Raw genomic sequence first — 22,233 nt, 5'->3', positions numbered from 1 at the left:
GAGCTTACAAAGGTCACCACAGAAGCACATTGGTGGTTCGAGACCTTCAGGTATGGTAGTCCCCCAATGTTTCTTTGGTGGGCTCGATGGAGCTAAGGAAGATATTGCACTTGAGAGATATGAGAAATGAGCGATGCTTCACTGTAAGGAGGTTGGGCTATTTATAGTTAGGGGAGGCAGGAGCATTGGATTCGCTCGTGAAGAAAGGAGTGAGGGCATGGGTGTAGCTGGTGGGAGGAGCATCGGATTCCATCTTGAAGAATGGGAAAGTTGTGTCATTGCCCATGGTCAGAGATTCCACATTTATTGGTTCCTGTGTTGGCATTTACTGATTGCAAAAAGCTGGGTAGTGTTGTCACATCTTGTTTAAAGCCTGCAGCAGGAGGCATGTGTTGTCAAGTCATGGTTAAAGTTTAGTGCTGTGGTCACTTCTTCTTTGAACGTGTCTGAATATGAAATGCATTTATGAAATGCTAAGTCGACCATACAAAGTAAACGTGTCTTAATACATAAGAGTACATCACGAAGCGAATATGCATATGTTAGTTACATAAAATGTAAAATGCTACTCATGCCTCCCTCGTTGCCGTCGCTCGTGTGCCCCATCGTGGTCCTGATGCCGCTGGTTAACCCTCACGTGACCCCTGGAGTAGGTGAGGGGGTCGGGTGGACCGACGTGTCTGGTAGGCCTAGTAGGGACCACCGGTGTCGAGGGCTCATCCTACGTGGGCTGTGTCCGAAGGGGAGCATTGGAAACCTGGGACCGCTGAAGGACGTCGTAGTCAGGTGTGCCCCCGAAGAAGTCACGGACGATGTCGTATGCGGTGTCGGGGCCAGCCTCATCCTCCTGACTAGGGTAAGAGGACTGTGAAGGCTCAGCAGGCGTCCATGTGTACTGGCTGGAGGGGCCTATGAACAAATAATCATGTTAGATACGAACAATATGTATTGAAAGTAGTAGTAAAAAATGTATAATTGTACCTGCGTGGTACGACGGTGCAGCAGAAGAAGGCCATGCTGACGTGCCATAGTACGTTGAGGGCGGGGTAGGGCGTGGGGCCGCCGAAGATGAACCAGCCTCGTCACCGAAGTAACCTGAGCACAATATTTTACTTATTTTGCTGAATGTATTAGAAACTAGGGTGAAGGGTGCCCGAAGTACCTGAGGGTGGACGCACAGGGCTTGATCTACGAGGCTGCGTCGAGACTTGTGCAGGCGAACCTAATGAATGTTTAATAATAATAAGTAAAGGATATTGTTCAACATTATTCAAAAGTATAATTTGTACCATGTTACGCACGCAGCTATGACGTGTGTACAAGGTTTGTGGAGTAATTGTGGCTTCTGACAACTACATATGCATGTCCCACTCCTTAGCACACACTCTTGAACATGCCGCTCACGTCTACCCCCCCTCCGACCCTTATCCCGACACAGGACACTGAACCTATGCTCTGCAGTGCCCTCTTGATTTGCGCGATGCATGTGGGCCTTCTTATTTGCCTTCTCCATATACTCACATAGCATCCGCCCGTAAAGCATACGATTGTCCTCCATTACAACCTTAGCAGCTGCATACCGATCAATAAAGTACTTGCAGGTCCCATGCAAAATACCTTCTATAATTCCAACTAGTGGTAGGGACCTCATTCCTCGCATGACCCAGTTATAAACCTTTGCAAGGTTTGTAGTTATTACTCCATACCTTGCACCACCACTGTCGTACAGCAGAGCCCATTTTTCATTCGGCTCATTATGTATCCACTGTGAGAAGCTCCTAATAGATGAGCCTGATCTCCTTACAATCTGCGGAGTATCGGTTGGGAGAGGACCGAGAGCTATTGGTGTATCACCGTTAGGTGCAGCCTCCGCAGTTTGTTTTAGAGTCAGTTCATCAAGTCTTGCCCATAATGCATTGAACTTACGTTGCTGGTTCTGACTGCACAACTTCTTGAAGAGCTTCATTAACTCTTTGTTTTTAAATTGTCTGTAGAAGTTCGCACCTATATGGCGCATGCACCACCTGCTTTTGAGATCGGGCCACTGTACTGGTACACCCCGTCGCACACTACCATATTGCATATCCAGCAAAGCCTGCAACAATCCTGCATGTCTATCATGAATGAGACATACATCTGGTCGGTCAAGAACAACTGTATGCTTAACCCGCTCTAGGAACCAATACCAGCTGTCCCCGTTCTCACTCTCCACGAACGCAAACCCTAGTGGCAGGACTTGGTTGTTACCGTCGACCCCTATTGCAGACAAGATCTGCTCTTTGTACTTCCCAGTCAGGAATGTTCCATCTAGGCATATGATGGGTCGGCAATATCTAAATGCTTTGATAGTTGCAGCGAATGCAAAGAAAGCACGCTGCAACACTCTTTTTCCGTTGTACTCCACATCAGTAGAGGGGTAATGCTTGATATTATAGTAGCTGCTTGGATTTCTTGCACAAATTGTGGTAATTGACGAGGTAGATTGTGATACAAATCTTCATATGTACCAAACCTCATCTCAATAGCCTTTTGTTTCGCCCTCCATGCCTTCGCATAGTTTATTGTGTACTGGAACCTTTGCTCAATAGCACGGATTATTGATCGTGGCTCATACCTTAGGTTGTCCACAATCTCTCCATACATAAAATTTGCAATGAAAGCAGAAGGCAGGTTCCGGTGGGCGAACTCTATTTCCTCAATGTGACAATTATGTTCCTTAACTATTGAGCATTGCCAGTAGTCTGCCCATTTCCCTCTGAATGCGTGCACCCGCCAAGGGCACTGAGGCACCAAGCACTTCACATCATACTCTCTTTTACTTCATTTAACAACCTTGAATTGCCTACGAAGAGACAACGACCAGAATTTCACTGCATCAATAACTGCCTCTTTTGTAGGGTACATAGCACCCTGTGACACCTCATTCTCATGGTACTGCCACGGTGTCTGGTCAGCCTCGCTAACCACCAACTTCAAAAATTCTTGATCCCGCCACTCTGCAGGAACTGGAGCATTACCCTCCTCATCAGAAGAATCCCCATCGGCAAGGCCTTCCTTCAACTCTTCATCCTCCAAATCCATATCTTCAATGATGCTAGGGATGTGTTCCCCTTCATCAGCTACACCCATCGGTTGCAGCTTTGGAACATCACCAACCTCCTCCCTGGACCCTACATTAGCCGCCTCTGACTCATCTTCCACTGCCTCACTTGGTCCTGCTACTGTTTCTGCAGAGTTCACCTCATTTTGATCTTTCAGGTACGCCTCAGCTAACAAAACAAGCGGCAGGCCACGTTCACAGCATATATCTACATACTGCCTCTAAGTTGATATGGCTTCGATAGGAACAAGCTCACCAAAGTATCCATGACTAGCACGGCTCAGGACAGCTTTCAACTTCAGCTCATATTGCTGCGGATCCAGTTGGAAAAACCGCATGAGCCATTTGCACACACCCAAAATAGTCCTCTCATTAGCTTTACTAAGCCCCTTCATGACATGACGAAATTCAGACAGATCTACACCGTTGGGATCATACCTAATTTCACCCTCACCATAATATATCTGAAAAATTAATTTATCTGCCATCCCTGGAAACACCCGCAAACATAACCCATGTTAAGACAACAAACTATATTTCTGATTATCGAATAAAATAATTTTAAATGCTACCCTAGGTTCGCAAATTATCATCTACTATTGCCTCCTACGTCCGCAGGTATAAATAATATACTACAAATAATATACTAAAAATAATATACTACAGATAACATATTGAAAATAATAAACTAAAAAAATATTCTATATTGAACTACTATCGTACCATTTTCTAACTAAATTTGATAATTTTCTAAACCCTAGGTCATAAATGTCTAAAATCTATGTCATATACTACTACTGCACTAATTAACAACAATAAAAAAGAAAAAAAGATTTACCCGAAATTTTCCTTCAAATCCGCGGCCCAAATGCAGCAGGGCTTCGCCGACCTCTCTTCCTCCCCTCTCCCCTCCTCTCTTCTCCTCTCTCTTCTCAACTTTTCCTTTTTTTCGGATTTTTATGATTTTTATGATTTTTTGACCAATTTTTGGCCTTTTTATAGTAGCAGGGCGCCGGGCGGGCGGTGCGGCGCGGCGGGCGGGAGGAGCCCTTACTGCCCCCTGAGAGGGCAGTAAGGAGCTTTACCCACCCCCTCAGGGGGCGGTAAGCCTCTGGACCGGGCGGGAAGGCCCCACCCGCTCTCTGAGGGGGCGGTTAGGCCTACCGCCCTCTCAAGGAGGCGGTTAGGACCCGTAACCAGAGAGGGCTGCAGGCGTCTAGTTTTACAAATACCTTCGCCGGGAATCTATTTATTTAAATTTTAACCAAAAAAATATAAAAATAAAAAAAAACTCGCGTGTGTACTGCATGCGTGCACTTTAACAGTAAGAAAAAGAACGATTCTTGCCGAGAATTTATAGGTGGCTGGAGCGCACAAGACATCTAGGGCCTGCAAACGTTACCAAAAATTGGTATTCCCCTCAAGTTTTGTCCCCGTTTGGTTCTCTCCCAAACTTTGGCACGTCCAGCTACAGTCAACGTGGAACCGAGGGCTCGCCCGAGGTTTTGGGCAGCCGCTACAGCATTCAAGCCCATGAGGTGGCACCGTGCTAGCATCTAATTAGTTGCACGCAGAACGAGTTCTTGTAATTAACAATCTTCAAATAGATATAATTCTTAAACGGTGCATCCTATTTACAATCCCTTTGCGTCGTAGTATTCATTGCAATTAAATCTACAAACTCAGCTCAGGTTTGGCTACCATAGGATCGGCTCTGAAGCCAAGTTTTTCCCTAGAGCCAGAAGAAACATGCGAAACACTAGCCCGTGAAGGGACAAGGATCCGATGGAGTTGAGACTGCTCGTAAGTAGTTGCAAATATTTTCGCCACCTGATCAGAAAACCAATGGCTTGGATCAACACTGCAATGCGGTACGGTACAAACAGGCTACCATGTTATGGTGACTGCGCCACATAGGGATAAAAACAGTTCGAAAACAACCGGTAAAGGTCTAAACCATTTTCAGTTTCATATTTCTCTCAGAAGCAGAGTCAATAGCTATAATACCATAAACGAATTTGACTTTAATAATACGGGAAAATCGGAAATGATAATATTAGGACCGCAACATGCCAGTACTGATTAGGAATCAATAATTCCCGACCGAAAACACCAAACCGTAGCACCATGCATAAGAATATAATAGGGACATCTCACAAGTTTTACATAACACATCTCATAACACATTACAATAGACGTTCCATAAGATAAGTACAATTTAATGTTTCTAACACATACGATTAAGTCCATAATGCATGATGAATAGGACCGACGATTACACAATATGAGGATAAATTCAAATGCCTTACTTAAGCAATAAAATAGTGCATAGGCTTGACATCTCACGAGTCACATAACCAATAAGGTCGAGTTAAGCAACTAGACTTGGGCCTTGTGTGTTGACAATGATATAGCCTAAGTGAGAGAGAAACGGTAATTACCGGTCTAAAACGGAAAAACTCGGAAACAATTGGTAAAGCCTTGCTATCGTTTGTGTACTTTTCTCATTTTTATTTGTTTTCTCATGATATTGTTTTCAGCTGCTTCGGCCGGAAAAAATGAGAATTACCGTTTTCATTTTCATCTCCGTCCCTAGCGCCACGTAACGTGTGCTAAAGTGTATGCCTCGGATCTGGCCATTGCTTTCAGATCCAAGGGTCGGTAGTGCAAGTGCTCATGTTGCAGTTACACTGGCAACCGGGGTCTCTGTCAACAATGTGAAGCCGGAGCACAAACTGAGCTACGAGAAAGAAGCACTTGAATTAAAAGCTCTACTAAGCTTGTTTCGAGCCAGCTTCTAAAGCTGGAAGAATAACTGAAGCATGGAAAGCACAAGTAGAACACCACCACCCCCTTCACGTCAGTGGAAAGCGTAGGCTTAAAACAAGTCCAAGTTTCCAATAACATCACGTCACCAGCATCAGCTAACCAGCATCAATTATCCAAAAACAATTACCGAATTCGAAAAAAAAACAAGTGTAATTTCTTTCTGGCAGTACAAGTTCTCAACGATAATAAAAAATTGACTGGGCTGCGAATCAAACTATCAGAGGCAAGGGGCCCCTATCAGCGACTGCCCTTGTGGAGTTAACAGAGTATGATAGCCATGGCAATACACTGGGCAGATAGGCCCACATCAAGATGTTCATACTTCGTACAACGGACGTCTATTACAGCCGATGGGAATAACATGAACTTGGAGGTGTTTCACAGCCTTGCGATGACAGCTTCAACCTCGGCAGGGGTGTAGAGGTGGTAGTTGGGGGCAACCTTTGCAATATCAACGTTGTTTGGAGTTACCTGTTTAGAACAAGACAGATATCACAAATAGGTGAATGGTTCTACAGAGCTGAGGAATAGAACATGGTTCAGTTCGGCGCACCCTACCTTTTCTTCCATAACCTGCTTCAAGATAGAAAGGGCTATGGTCTCTGCCTCCTGGAGGGTCAGTTCCTGGGCCAAGATGTCAGCAAGGCGTTATTCTCGATTTTCTTTCATACGAATAACATAGAAATAATGCATACACATATACATGTATGTCAATGACCAATATCATTCTGTGAGTAGCATATTTAAAACTTCTATGCAGCATTGCAACTGATGTAATGCCCTCGAACCCTATTTTACTGCTATGGGTTTATATGACTTATCTGAGCCTTGATGAATAATCCATATACCTAGGGTTCACAGGCAGTATATCTGCAATGCTCTTTGGAATTGTACAATTGGTCGATTAGCTTAGCATTATACCGTGTACTATACCTTGTTGTACTGCTCCTGTAAGGAGCTATCAGCTCCTTCAGAGCCTGATCCAATTGCCTTTGCGTTGCATTGCCAAAAGGTCCCAGATGGGTCAGTGTAGTACCTGCAGCACACAGAAGGTGAACCCCATTAACTCTTAGAAGCAAAGTCCAGTGGCTTTGTGCAAATTGGTCATGACAAAAAGATTTGTCTCACAACATAGAGGGATAAAGATGTCATGATTGTAGAATAAGCAAACATAGAAAGGGAGCTGTTCCAGGTGCCTGACATCCACACAATATTCCACTAACTAAACTATATGCCTCAGCCAACATGTATACCCAATAAACTAAACAATACGTCCTGGACTTGGCTAAACTTCCAGTGGCAAATGAGGAATTTACTCCAATACTTATCAGGAAGCAGGGAAAGAAATACATTTCTTACTTAAAAACTAAACATATGGATCAATTCATGAAGCATAAACACACAAAACCCCACAGTTTTGGAAAATAGCTTCCATCATGAAATGCAAACTAACTAGCAAGAATAGCAAGGCAGAACACTCGACAGTTAAAGATGACAATCTTTTATGATATTAACTCATATTGAGAAGAAAAAATGAACCAAATAAATGATGAAAATATCAATTACGACAATCTGGGCCATATGTGCCATGACTTTCTGGTTTTCAATATGTTTCTAAAAAGATTGCAGGAATTCTACTTTTCAGATAATTTTTCCTTTCAAAGACTAGTACATAATGACCTAGAACAAAACTGCCTAGAACCATAGTTCATGGGAACTGGGAACAAATGGTAACAGTACAGCAAAAAATATTGACAATTTAATATAAGATAACTAGTGAACAGCAATTAACATGGCAGTCAAGGAAAAGGCAAAAAAAATCAATGACAATGCATAATAGTACAATGATTTTAAAGAAAAAAAAGTAAAGCAGCCCACTCTTTTTCTTTAAAAAAAAAAACATGCATTCTCAAACCAGTAGTTAAAGAGAACTCAGTTAAGTGAGCTAAAAGGATCCATACTTACAAGCTAGGTCCATTCTCATCATGACCAGCAATAAGGAGAGACACTCCAAATGGCCGTGACTGCACAAAACAAATATATCAAAACCCTACTCCATAATAAATGGGGTGATTACGACTTTAGCAGGCTATTTGGATGGCCATATAACAATATGTGGGTAATGCTGGAAACTGTGGGTATGTAAATGTAGCAAAAACAACTAGTAGTGGACTAGTTGGCCTTACAAAATAGTTTTGACAAATGGGAATGTTTTCGACTTTTCATAACTGAATCTTAACAAGTCAATTCATGGTTCCATATTCCCCATTAGGCACTTGGCAAGACAATAGTCATCAATGAAAGAGCCAATAAGCTAAATGCAGGCAGGATAGGTCTACATAACAAATTTATCATGTTTCACAAAAATTAGTAGTATCTGTTATCTCTTCTCAAGGTAGTTATTATAGGAGTAACAGGACTTACTAGAACACCTAGACCTGCTAGACTCAGTTTCCACCACATTCAAAACACTTTGAAAACTAAGCATGCAAGTATAAACATGTAGAGTGCAGCGAACAAAGATATGGGTGTTAAACCCTTTTCAAAAGAAGTGGGCAAACATGAAAGGTATTCTGCTGCTAATTAATCTTGTTTCTTGCATTCTGAAAGTGGTATAACAACAAAGAGTAAATGAGGCTCACCATTGACTCTTCATCCCCTTCGCCAAAGCGCAGAGCCAAGTCACAGATAGCTTGTGTAGCAGATTCTACTGTCATTGGCTCCCCATATGAGAACCTGTGGTTCTGATAGTAAACATATCAAGTGAGATTACAAGTTAAATTGTCACAAACACATAAAAAATGTAAATAATCCAAGAAAGTACCTGAGTCTCAACACGAGCATGTTCAACTAGTGTTCTAGCATCAGCAATAAGTCCACTCATAGCACAGCCTATGTGCTCATCGATTTCCATGATTTTCTCCACACTGCTTGGTTCCTGTATAATAGCAAAGCAAAGGAATGTTGAACTGTTTAAACAAGGGACAACCTATAACATGGAAATCAAAAGATACAAGGTGCTGCGACATCCTTTAATAAAATTATTCCTGTTCTCAAACCACAAAATTGTATGAAAAGTTGAGTATGAAGTGGAATTTTGAACACTATTATGATGGTATCTATACCCTATTGTCAGTTGGAACAAAAATGCGAAAAAATTGCAGTATAATGAGGCGGTGCCACCAATAAACATGCATGCCTAAGATAATCACCCAGAAGAATCAACCTAAGGATAAGCCTTGAATATCCAGCGATGAGAATTCAAAAATAAATTAAATAAAAGGATATTTACCACAGATAAGTCTGGTTTGATGTTTTCAACTGAATATCTAAGCACGCAGTTTCTGGCCATGCAGTTGAACAGTTTGAACATCTCAAAACAAAAAACAAGTAAATTAGTAAATACCAGCAGTGGCGAGGTCACACGTTTCTCAACTGCGAGGACAACACCATCCTTTGTCTTCAACCCAATCGCAGTTGATCCCAACTGAAAAAGCAGCAGGATCAGCAACACCACTACACCAGCATCACTAACATAAATTCCACGAGTAAAAGCATGGCATTGCATCTCAGCTGAAGTTGACAAAGTAGCAAAATGACAATACACATAGTCACAGGCAAAAAAAAAAAAAAAAAAAAAAAAAACTCCAACCAGTAAAATCGAACGATCCATCAGATTTCACCACCAAACACCCGGAATGCGTACAGTTTAACAATTCAGTTCATCATAGAAACCCAACTACCGGTCCAGATTTGCACCCAAGCAACCCCCAAACCCCCAACAAAAGGAGCCCCTTCCTCCAAGAAACCCCACCAATCCACACACAACTCAACACCTCGGTGCCTCCACTCTCCAGATTTGATCCAAGAAACACTTCACTCTTCATCCACACTGCAAAAATTGAAGCTTCAAGGAATTCGACATAAAGACAAAAACAGTTTAGCTTGTAGAAAAACCTAAGAAAATTATATGATTTTTTTGGGTACTCTTTCGACCTAGATGTTGTTAAGACTCTAGACCATGCATGTGGAAGTGCATATTAAAATTAAATAGTGAAAGAATAAGTTTTGAACTAAAGCTCATTTACTTCATCGCTAGAGTACTAGCTGGCCTAACTAATACATTCAACTGAATCATTAGGAAGTTTGATAATGCTAGAATTTTCTACACCTACCTTACACAGTATTTCTTGGGCTCCTTTCTAAGGACTTGTTTCTTTCAGTCACTTGATAAGCTGGAATTCTAATAAAAGTTGCTCATATAAACATGAGACAACATATGCTTAATCTCACTCAAACACCATTTTTAGTTACAGGAGGTCAGGAGCAGATCCATGAAAAACAGCCTTGACACAAAGGGTGGATTTAGGGAAGAAGCCTGGGAAACTGTTGAATCCATAATTCATTTTTGCTAGTTACATTCTGATGTCCGAGTGCTGACAAATTAAGCAGTGCAACTACCCAAACTGAGCACACAAACAGGATCTCTGAATCTTGTTACGTGGCAAGTAGTATGCGATGACATCCACATTAACAGTCACGGGCAGCAGCTAAGAGACTGATCAGTACTCTAGCCCTAGAATGTGAGGTATAGGACCTTTGACTTCCACGCAATGCAGTGATAATTGAACATAGCTGTGTGACCTAATCAGACGAAAACAGCTAGGGCACAAATGGTTCCGGTAATTGAAGGTAGCATTGCATCTCAGCTGAAGTTGACAGTAGCAAATTAACAATCCAAGGCCACAACATCCTTCAACAAACCCCAACCAGTAAAACCGAACGTCCCAGTTCAGATTTTCACCACCAAACACCCGTAACGCATGTGTCTCAGCAATTCAGTTCATCCTAAAAAACCCCAACTTCCCATTTCAGATTTACGCCCAAGCAACCGCCCAAACCCCACAAACCTAGCCCCTTCCTCCCTAAAATCCCCACCAATCGCACACCACTCGACATCTCGGCGTCTCCACTGTCAAGATTCGATCCGACACCTCGAAACAAAAAAGAGAGCAATCTAACCTTGATGGCCTCGATGGCGTACTCGACCTGGAATAGCCGCCCCTCCGGCGAGAATGTGTTCACCCCGCGGTCGTACTCCGTCCTGCGCCCACCAAAAAACCCCCACCAAAAAAATCCCAAGGAAATCAGCCCTACGCGCCGGCGGATGCAACAGACGCTACAAGAAAAAATCGAACTATGGGAAGAAAGAATCGGTTACCTCGTGAGAAACATCGTGTCGGACAGGGCGGCGGATGAGAGGTCGAGCAAGAACTCGGCGCCTCTCTAGACCCTCCTCTGTTCGCTCTCTCTCTTTAAATGGCTTCCTGAGCTTCTTGCAAACGAAGTTGAAGCAGAGTACAGAGGACTCCGAGATGGGGACGCAGGGGTATGTTGTCTTACTTACGCGTGGGCTCCACCTGGCAGTCACAGAGACTCTAGGTTTCGCACTACGAATCGGGCTCCGGCCCAAGTCGTCTCATTGGGCTCAAACGCGGGCCGTGTCGGGCCACAGGTTTGCACATTTGACGGGTCATATGGGATCCTATAAATGCTCAATCTCAAATTACATGTTCCTTTTAAAATTTAGCAAAAATAGTCTACCATCGCTCATTTATCAGGCGAGAGCAAGGTATCGCTCTATAAACGGACGACACCTTGACATGCTGATCTGGGATAGAAGGTGTCGCCCGTTCATCGGGCAAGGCACCTAGGTCTCGCCTAGTGGTTGGATGACAGCAATGTGTCGCCCAAATGAACGGGAGATACTTTGTTGTGCCTGAATTCAATTTTGTTTGCTGCAGAATAGGCGTCTATGTGCCTCTATTTTTTGTTGTAGACTCGTCTAATGCCATAAGATATTTGTGTGATATTTTAGATACCCGGATTTGCCAGAAATGAAAAGTTGAACATGGTGATTTTATTGAGAGCTGCGACATACACTGTGGCATGTACGATACGTGATCATTCTAACCTAAGTATGTACCTCGTCTAAACCTAACGTACCTTAGGGTAAGTAAACAACAGGATTACAACATCTAGTCTACTGAATGGAACATGGGTACTTTCCCTTTCTCGCTGTTTCAATCCTGCCTCACTCGCGTCGACATATCCTCTCGCATTTCCTCTCCCTCTCCGCCTCACAAGCCTCCGCCATCATGTGGTTATGCTCCTCCTCATCTTCTATTGCTCCTCTTGAATGCGCTTGCGCGTAGCCTCCCTCCTCTTGTCCTCTCATGGAAGCGTCTCCAAGTGGCACGGTGTTTAATATGATGGAGGAACACATCCACTTCCAACTGCTCAATATCTAGTAACTATAAGAAGTCATATAGTGGTGACGGCGACTACAAGAAAATACCAAAATGTTTAGTGGTAAATCTCAGTTGTTTGTAGAGTAGTTTGGCCAAAAGTGATTACCTAGCAGCGGAAGCCAACATTGGTGCTTCCCTATAGTGGATCATACTCATAGTTGCAGCACATGAAGAATCTCCTTCTGTACCTGTAGGACAACTCGGAGGACTTCATCACCCTACAAAGGTTTCCACACCCGTACATGGGCACTTTGGCCCCTTTAGGCGTAATATTTGGCTTATATTTCTTGGGGAAAGAATCGAACGTTATTTTCATTGGAATTGTGGAGGTTGAGGCTAGTAGTTTGGTTCTACATATGGTCAGGAGATCATTTATTTATATAGTGAAATCATGCTGGTGCATGGATTAAGTCCATGGAAATCGACCCTAGGAAAGCAGTTGATTCTGCTATAAAGATTGTTATGTCAACTGAAAAGGCTACTTCTAAAAAGGCTACTTCTGAAAATCCTATATCTGAAAAGGATACATCTGAAAAGGTTACTTCTGAAAATCCTACATCTAAAAATCCTACATCTACAAAGCCTACATCTGAAAAGGCTACGCCTGAAAAGTCTACAGGAATCAACGATGACATGTTTTGAGGCGACAAGAATAGAAAATTGTGAAGCAAAAGGGCAGAGTGTGCGGCACAAAAATAGTAGCAGTATGCGAAGTTCTTTCGGACGAAAAGACAAGTTTTATATGGCGCAACAAAAATAATTACGCTGCGGGAAAAGGACCTATGGTGCTTCCACGCATATATAAAAGGCTCATGTATCTTGAAACTGAAGTCACATAGATCAATGGAGGATAGGGGTGGGAGGAGGCGAGGAAGAAGGGGCGAAGTGGCCAGCGGTGAGATGAGAGGGTTCATTTGGTCCAAATGAGTACGATGAGCCTCTTTACAACTTTCCTTTGCAAGATAAGAATGATTTTCATCCTCCAAGTCATCTAAGGATTTATGAGCACCCGAATGAGCTCTGGCCCAAGTGCTCCCATGGCTATGACCGTGTTGTTCAGATGTACATTGGGAGCATTTATAGGGGGAGTCGATTCTTCCGTTGTCCTCTTGGTAAGGTGGGACTATCACCATAACCATTCATGTCCTTTTTTAAAATATTATACATTGTGACATTCACATTTCTATAGGCCTTGACGATGACTCCAACAACTACCAATATATGACATGGGTCGATCCTCCTATTCTGCAGCATCTCCAAGATTACATCCACCACCTACAAGGCTAAATCTTTGACTTGCAGAGGGAGGTGGAGAATATGCCAAGTCCTCTAGTAATACACATAGAGGACCCTTCTGTATGCATCGATCCATGGTACCCGTGCCCATACCACACTAAGGACGCTCCTCCTCCATCTTGTCCTCCTCCTCTGTCAGCGCAATATGGTGGTGGAGATTATTGGTACTGAGGAGCATCCTCACAGTTTCCTCTAAGTCAATACAATTAGAACCACTATCAGGATGTCATTGTTATTTGTGTATCATACCATTGATCTTCGCCTTTTTACATTCCCTAAGGCATGTTAAACGAAACTCCAATACACCACTAGGGGTATCATACATGACATTGTTCGCGTCTGTCTTCATGCAAGCGTCGCACAGGCCGTGGTACGTCGCAGCCAGCATAATAGAAGCCTAACTATACTGCGGGACCTCCCTCGGGCTGGCATTCGCAACCTCTCTAGCGTAGGGGATCATGCTCTTTGAGAATGTGTTTCCATGGATCTCGGTGAACATGATCCACCTGAATAACCAAAAGAGGCACCCCCAAGTGGAGGGAGACTCCTCGTCACTTGCCAATGGGTGGATGTTCACCACCTGTTAAAGAAGAAACAATTACAAATATGTTCATCGATTAGCAACGTAAAGGATATGACAAAATAACACAAGAGGGACATACCAGAAACTAAACGAGAAAGGCATTCGTTGGGTCGTGCTTCTCGGACCCTGGAGCCCTAAATACGGCTAGGCTATCCCTTCGTTAAACGACAGAGAAGTCCCAGCAACACATCGCGCCACGCCGCGCCCACGTCCCTTGCTCCAACAACGACACCTGCTCAAGGCAGGCTCATCCGCAGGGAGACGTCCTCGAGCATGGGCGCTATCTCACCACACAGGAGGTGGAACGTATGCATCTTAGGACACCACATGTCCACAAGGGCCGCGAGCAGGGTCCTGTCATAGCTGAACAATGTGGTTGACTCTGAGCACCCCACCAACGTGTCCACCTCCACCATCCAACATAGCCGAAGAATCCTAGCAGCACACAACCTGCAAATAAAATACAATTAGCGAGCAATAGAGACAACAAGCCATAGACAATGTTACATTGAAATGGTACAAACCTCAGGATCTAGTGAGCGTCAACCCTCATGATCTCATCTGACACACGAGGTCGTAGTACCGAGAGCTCCTCAGCCTGCACGACAATGTGGTATGAACGATGCCTCACATCGAGCTAAGGGTCAAGCAGCTCCAATTGTGCCATACCAGCATGTTTACAAGTTATTTATAGTTTGGTAAGCAAAACAAACACAGAGTAACAAGTAAGCGTGCAATATATGGTACGAGAGAATAGATTGTTCAAAGCGTACACAAATATGTTAATGAATCACAACTTAGCATGTTATAACCTCAAACATAATGACAGTCTCACTACTACAATAGCAAACTACAATGTTGCGTACACAATATCCATCACAACATGAATTACAATATTAATCGAACTCAATGAGTTGACAAAGCTGACGATCGATGAGCAGGAGGATGTCTCCCATCTACAGCTGAGCTGGAAGGACCTACTTCCATGGGGTTGATACTTAGCACACCAACGGTGTATTTCTTGTAAGTGTGTCCTATTCTATTGAACTTGCTACACCATTTCACATGATGCCCATCTTCTGCTTCGCTCATATCATCACTGGAGCCTCATCGTCCTGCGACGTCCCTTCTTCAGCTTTATCTTCTCAGGATCAAGGATAAACACACAATCGGCCCCATGATCCTTCATGAAAGAATCATAAATCCCAAAACTATAGACCTCATGGTTCTAGGGTGTTGAACAAAGCTTCCTTCTTGAAGTAGTTGAAGACATACCTCCTTGTCCTCATGCCCATCACAGCATATGCGGCAATCACATGTGAGCATAGCTTGTGCAGTAGCATCGGCTTGTAGCAGCTGCAAACACACCTGCCATCGAAGTGGATGAACTCTTGGATAACTCTCTCAAGCTTGCCCCCTCCTTCCTTTGTCCCTGCAAATAATTTAATATATGTGTTGTGCAGTTCCCATGGTCTTCAACCGGTGCATCTTTGCCTTCTCTGTCTTGACTTCCATGTACTTAGTCATCTTAGTTCCATAAATCAGATGATCATCATTTACTGCCAGGTGTGCTAATGCATAACAGTCCCTGAAATACTTATGGGTTTTCTTGAAGTGTTAACTCTACAATCTTCACCAGGAGCAAGTCCCTCACACCTTTCATCAGCCAGCTGTACACCTCTGCTAAATTTGTAGTCATAATGTCGTACTTAGTCCCATTTGTGTTGTAGAGTAGAGCCCACTTCCTTTTCGGATCATTCTCAATCCACTCGCTAAATGACCTGGTAGATGACCGACTCCTCCGTGTTATGCTCGCTTTATTATCTATTGGCAGTCCCCTCACGAGCCTTCATGCACGCTCTTGTGTATGCTTCTTCGTCAACTCATCCAGTGTCTTCCACAGAGCATCAAACTTTTATTGTTGTTTTTGACCACACAACCTCTTGAATATGTTCATGAGGTTCTTGTTCTTGAATTGATAGAAGAAGTTTGCACCCAAATACCTAATGCACCACGTACTGCAGATTTGGCCACATAAGTCCCATCATGTCATCATTTGTACCATTCTATAGATCCTGAATAGGCTTGAGCATCCCTGCATGCTAGTCATGTATAAGGCAGACGTTAGGCCGAGCACCCACAATTATCATCTTGACACGGTACAGGAACCTAATACCAACCATTGATGTTCTCACTCTTCACAAATGCAAATGCCAAGGGTAGCACTTGGTTGTTCCCATCAACCCTGATTGCAGTTAGGATCTGACCTTTGTACATGCCGGTAAGAAAAGTGCCATCGATTCAAAGGATTTGCTGACAATGCTCAAAAACTTTGATACATGGTCCTAATACGAAAAAACTTCACTTCAGGATATACTTGCCAGGTTGGAACAATAATGCGTACTTATCAATATCGTAATACATCCCCAAGTTCCTTCGAGCAATGGTCTACAACAAGTGTGGAAGATTATCATATGACACTTTTGTAGGTCCCAAATATCATCTCACTTGCCTTCCTCTTCACCCTCTATGCCTTGTTCTAGCTGATAGTGTACTTGTACTCCTCCTCAATTGCCCTGATTATGGACTCTGGTTTGTAGTTCATGTTGTTCACAATCTGGGTCTATATCACATTGGCAACAAAAACTGAGGTGAGGTTTCTATGGCTAGGCTCAAGTTTGTCCAACATGCAAGTGTGGTCCACCACAATCGCATCTGTCGGTAATATGGGAACCGGGGGTTCCCGAGTCGCGAGGCCAGGACAACGCAGTGCCACATGGCGCCATCCCCTGGGGACCATCTCCCCGAGGGCCCGAGAAAAGCCAGATCCGGGAGGGGGTGCTCGGGGCCAAGAATAGTTTGTCCCCGAGTACCCAGAGTTCCCCGAGGATCCGAGAAGAGCTAAGTCCAGAAGGGGGTGCTCGGGGCCAGGAACAGTTGGTCCCCGAGTTCCCGGAGGACCCGAGAAGAGCCAGATCCGGGAGGGGGTACTCGGGGCCAAGAACAGGTGGTCCCCGAGTACCCAGAGTTCCCCGAGGACCTGAGAAGCCCCTTGCCGGTGGACCCCGCAAGGGCTCCACGATGAGGTGTCGATCGGTGGGAGGCCCGATGCTGCATTTAAGGGGGAGCGTGGCCGGTCACATCCAACCACTCCCCCCACGCCTATCATACTGAGTACGTCAGTCCCTGCCATCGCCTGGCAGGGAGGCGTGGGCATAATTAATGTGACGAGGCCCATTGCATGTCCTTCGCGGGGCCCAAGGAGAAAGACGGCTTGAAGATATCGTCGATGGGCTCAAGGCATATCGCATGTCGCCCTGCTACGTCAGACCGTGTCAGATCTACTCTGACCAGACGGGCATAAGAAGATACTTAGTGGCTGGGCGGTGGGCCCCTTGCACCTGCTAAAGTCGGGGCGTAAAGACTGATGGGACTGTTCGAGGGGCGCATTTTCAACCCCTGTAACATCAAACTGTAGACCCATGATGGTTGTTTTCCATTTATAGTTTACGGGAACTTGTGCCCCCGTTCTGGGCACACCCCGGAGGGCCTTCCCCCGGTAGATAAAAGGAAGGAGCGCTTCGTAGAAAGACAAGTTCAGACAGACCAGAGTTAGGGACCTTCACTGGAGTTCGAGGCTCACAGCGCCTTGAAGACAAGCCAACAAGAGACCAAAAAACCTTGTAACACAGAGATCCAGAGAAAGGCATTCCAAGTGCATTAATAACACACCAGATACACAGGAGTAGGGTATTATGCCTCCGTGCGGCCCGAACCTGTCTAAATCCCTTGTGCATTTACTCCTACTAGCCGACGATCATTCGTCCCGCCTAAGTCCCATACATTCGCATTAACCCCACGTACGAGGTAGATCCAGAATCAGCCCCCTAGCCGAATCTCAAAGGGGGTCTGTCGGTGTATCAGGAACTGGGGGTCCCTGAGTCCCGAGGCCCGGTCGGCCATCCGCCACGTGTCGCCATCCCGCGAGGTCCCTCCTGCGGGGTGAGGAAAGTTCAAGTCCCAGGAGAAGGTGCTCGGGGCCACAGTTCCTGGTCCCCGAGCACCCCAGTTCCTTGATGATCCGCAGAGTCTAAGTATCGGAAAGAAAGTGCTCGAAGAGCTGCCCAGTCACCCCTGAGCACCCTAGTCCCCCGACGACCAGAGGAGCTAAGTTCCGGGAGAGAGTGCTCGGTTCCCCGAGGGTCAGTGTGAAAGTGCTCGGGAGAGAGTACTCGGGGCTGCACGTGGCAGCCCCCGAGCTCTCGGTTCCCCAAAAGATCTGTGCAAAAGTGCTTGGGAGAGAGTGCTCGGGGTTGCACGTGGCAGCCTCCGAGCACTCGGTTCCCCGAAGGTTCGTGCAAGAGTGCTCGGGAGAAAGTGCTCGGGGAGGTAAACAGTGCCCCTGAGCACCCGGTACCCCGAGGGCAAGGGTAGGCATTCTGGAGAGAGAGTGCTCGGGGAGGTGAACAGTACCCCCGAGCACTCGTTGCCCCGACGACCCAGAAAGGCCCCCGAGGGGCCCACCGATGAGGTGTCAATCAGTCAGAGGTCCAAGGCCGCATTTAATGAGCGTGCGCGGTCTGACATCCCCAACTGCTTTGGCAGAGAGGTGTGGGGCCATTAATTGCACGGGTCCCGTCCCGTATCATCCAGTGTGTCTCGGGATAACATCGCCAGGATCAAGGTGTTCCGTCCGCCACCCTGCTGTGGCAGAGGAACAAGACAGGGCGGGCACGCCGGGTTGCTCTGTGGCTGCCCGGTGGGCCCTCTCTATGGCGCCCGTTGCCAGGGCGTTTATGGTGATAGGTAACCGGGCGTGCGCCGTGTTTTCCACCCTCGGTCACTTCACCCAGAAGAAATGATGACGTCTTTCCCAGCCATGGTGTCTTGGAACTTGTGCCCCCTCCTTCCCGTTCGGGGCATGTCGCAGCCGACGAGTGCTTAAAAGGGGCCGGCAGCACAGAAGAGGGAGGACGACGGAAGATACATCCGAGACATCCAAGAGACCGCAAGCATCGAACACAGAAGCACTAAGAACCGAACCATAGTCCCTGCCCAAGAACAAGGAGCCTCAAACTCTTAGTTAGGCACAATATTCTTGTAACCGGCAACATCCTTGAGGGACTTCCTCAGGACAGTTATTACATCCATACAGGGGTAGGGTATTACGCCCTCGTGCGGCTCGAACCTGTCTAAATTTCCAGTGCATTTACTCCTCTTTGCACTAGATAATCATCCCCCATCCACCGGCCGTTGCATTTACTCTCATTCGTTTCTCCGACGAACTCATTCAGGATCATCCCCCCGGCCGAATCTCTAAAAATGGGTCTCTCGGGATCCCTACGACAGGAGTTTATCCTCCGACAGGGTCCCTCAGGATCCCCGCTTGCGGTGTTCATCCACTGACAACATCTCTCAATGCTCAACCTACTTCCTCTTGAAGCCATGCACCCGCCATGGACAACCCTCCTTCACTCACTTAACATTATATTCTTTCTTGCTTGACTTGATAACATAAAACTGATGTCGAAGGGATGTCACCCATTGAGTTACAACATCCTTCATGATCTGATTGGTTGGATACCTAGCCCCCTCAGTCACCTCATTTTGCATATACTCTTAGGGCACTTGATTCCCCTCATTCATCACAAGATTGTTAAAGTTAGGATTGTTCTAGTCAGCGAGAACAGGAACATCTTCCTCATCATCTAACATGTCATACTTAGGAGCTTTGTCAATCTCAAGATCATCCCGCTCTATCTATTCAATTAGAGTAAGGATTTGTTTCCCTCGTCTGCCTCAACGATCGGCTCATTCAGATCATCCGATGAACGTGCAACATCTGGATCGCTATCCTCATTACCCTCCTCATCATACTCTTCCTCATCACCCCCTCCTCCTCCATGTACTCCCCATCCCGCATCTCCCCAACTCCCTCCTTATTCTTCCATCGCACAAGCAACATAGGTGGCTAATCTCTTTCCACTACATACTTGATTTTGCCTGAGTAGGTACACCTCCCAGTACACACTATATCACGTATGGTTGCCCACAATGCTAATGGTCATCTCTTGAACCTCAGGTTTATTTTGAAACCCCGCATTAACCAATCGTACAAATGTCCAAGACTCTTCTACATAGTTCTAGAAATACCATTGTCCATTGACTCAAAAGACCGACAATACTACCCTTTTCGGACAATATAATATACACTGTCCCCATAAAAAATCCTAAACATTATGCTGATAGAACATAAAAAAAAATACATAAAAATACATCTACAATAATGTAACATTCATTAAAAACATGGCCCAACAATTAATCTACATTGCAACAAAATATCTCCGAGTTGCTACATCAAACATCTCTAAATCCTACATCTATTACCTAAATTATGTTTACACTATGTCAAAATCCTATATCTAATACCTAATATATGTCTAAATACTACATCTATTTGCTAAAATATGCGTACAAATAGGATATAATTGTTAAACTATGTCTAACCCAAATTCTAAACCTAGATCTGTATTCTAACCTACGTCTAATGGCTATCCTACCTAGTTTGTAAAAAAAAACCCTAGATTTAACTTCTAACCTATGTCAAAATCTAGCACTAGTGGTGACGATGAATACTAGATAATTACCATATTCGAGCATCCTAAGATTTCTCGCAATTCCTAGGGTATATCTCTATCTACAGGAAGAGGATTCCTGGATGTAAGTAAACTGCCCGTAAGTACCGAAGGAATCCCGTAAACAGGAAGGTTTACCTCCAAGGATGTGAATGAGGATTCCAGAGGACGTACGACACCCCCATATATATACGGAGCTAGGGGGCCCTATGGAGAACAAGCCAATAGAAGTTGAAGCAGTCGATCAAACCTTTTAGCAAACTAGAAGACACGCGAAGACAAGCAAGGAAGTCGTCGACTAGGTTTAGATCCATCTAGGTTAGCCACATCCCCCCTTGTAATAGGCTTAAATTAATACAAGGTGTCGACAATTGGTGAATCATCAATCTAATGAACTTATTGAAGAAATAGCGAATGCTTTAAGTAAACGAATCTTAAGGGAACACACAGGGGTTTTTAGACAGGTTTGGGCCTCCCGGGGGATAATAACCATATATTCTATTTGCCTTGTATTGATTTGAGAATGTTACAAGGGTGTGTAGCCTAGATGGATCTAAACCTAGTCGGCAACTTCCTCGTTGGCTTCTATTGGCTACTTTTGACTTGTTTGGGCTTATCCTTTGCAGGGCCCCTTGGCTCCATATATATAGGGGTGTCATACATCCTTTGAACTCCTCCTTTCTATTATTGGAGATAAACCTTTTCGGTTACGAAATGCCTTGGGTATCTACTGGTGGTTTCCTTTCTTTCAAGAATCCCCTTCTAAGAGAAAAAGATATGCCTCGAGAATTACGGAAAACCCTAATGTACCCAGATATGGTAACTATTCATTATCCATCATCAAGCCCACCATTAGTACGTCAAATGAGGCTTCGATGGCTCAAATACATAGCCAGCAAAGATAAGAATTTTATCTGACCATGTCATTAAGTAGACTCGAATTTCCAATTAGGATGAAACATCTAACAGAATTTTGTGGGTTCTCAGATCACCTACTTGGGATTTCGAACACCTCCGAGTTCTCAAGAGAGTACTAGATTCTTTGTCCAATCTGGGTAGGTTTTCTAGTCGGCCTGAAAAATTATCCTATCCTTGCCAAGTACAAGGGAAATATGACTCATCGCTGGCTAGGCTCAGAAGTTGAACCATGGCAGCAGAAAGTTTCTGTGGTGGTGGAAAGATTCTCTGTCATGAATGCGAAGGTATCATCGTTCCATCCTTTTTGACTGCTCCCATGCACTAGAAAACCCAGTAGGTAAATGACTGCATCGAAGTTCGCTTCTTTGTCCATGTCGGTTAGCTGAGAAGACGTAGCCTTGATGATCGAGTGTCGCTTGGGCATCTGTGACTCAAAATGTAGCCATGCTCGAAATTAATGCCTCTTGACCTATTGTCGGAGGGTGAACTCCTCAAGCAGGGATCCGGAGGGACCCCCTTTGAGATTCAGCTGGGGGGATGATTCTGAATCCATTTTGCGGG

General features: G+C 44.8%; 1 protein-coding gene across 1 annotated transcript; it reads right to left on the bottom strand.

Moving 5' to 3' along the window:
* Positions 1–5,978: 5,978 nt before the first annotated feature.
* LOC133926770 (proteasome subunit alpha type-5) lies at positions 5,979–11,297 on the bottom strand. Its single transcript, XM_062372842.1, has 9 exons — positions 11,151–11,297; positions 10,952–11,033; positions 9,336–9,416; positions 8,754–8,867; positions 8,572–8,673; positions 7,895–7,953; positions 6,863–6,965; positions 6,488–6,553; positions 5,979–6,400 (listed from the first exon to the last, which is right to left on the bottom strand). Exons 1-9 carry the CDS (start codon positions 11,162–11,164, stop codon positions 6,308–6,310), a joined length of 714 nt encoding a protein of 237 aa, XP_062228826.1. The 5' UTR covers positions 11,165–11,297; the 3' UTR covers positions 5,979–6,307.
* Positions 11,298–22,233: the final 10,936 nt, after the last annotated feature.

This window comes from Phragmites australis, chromosome 8 (genome assembly GCF_958298935.1).
Source record: "Phragmites australis chromosome 8, lpPhrAust1.1, whole genome shotgun sequence".
Lineage (NCBI taxonomy): Eukaryota > Viridiplantae > Streptophyta > Magnoliopsida > Poales > Poaceae > Phragmites > Phragmites australis.
The sequence above is the reverse complement of the archived record's forward strand: the minus strand, read 5'-3'. Positions and strand labels throughout refer to the sequence as shown.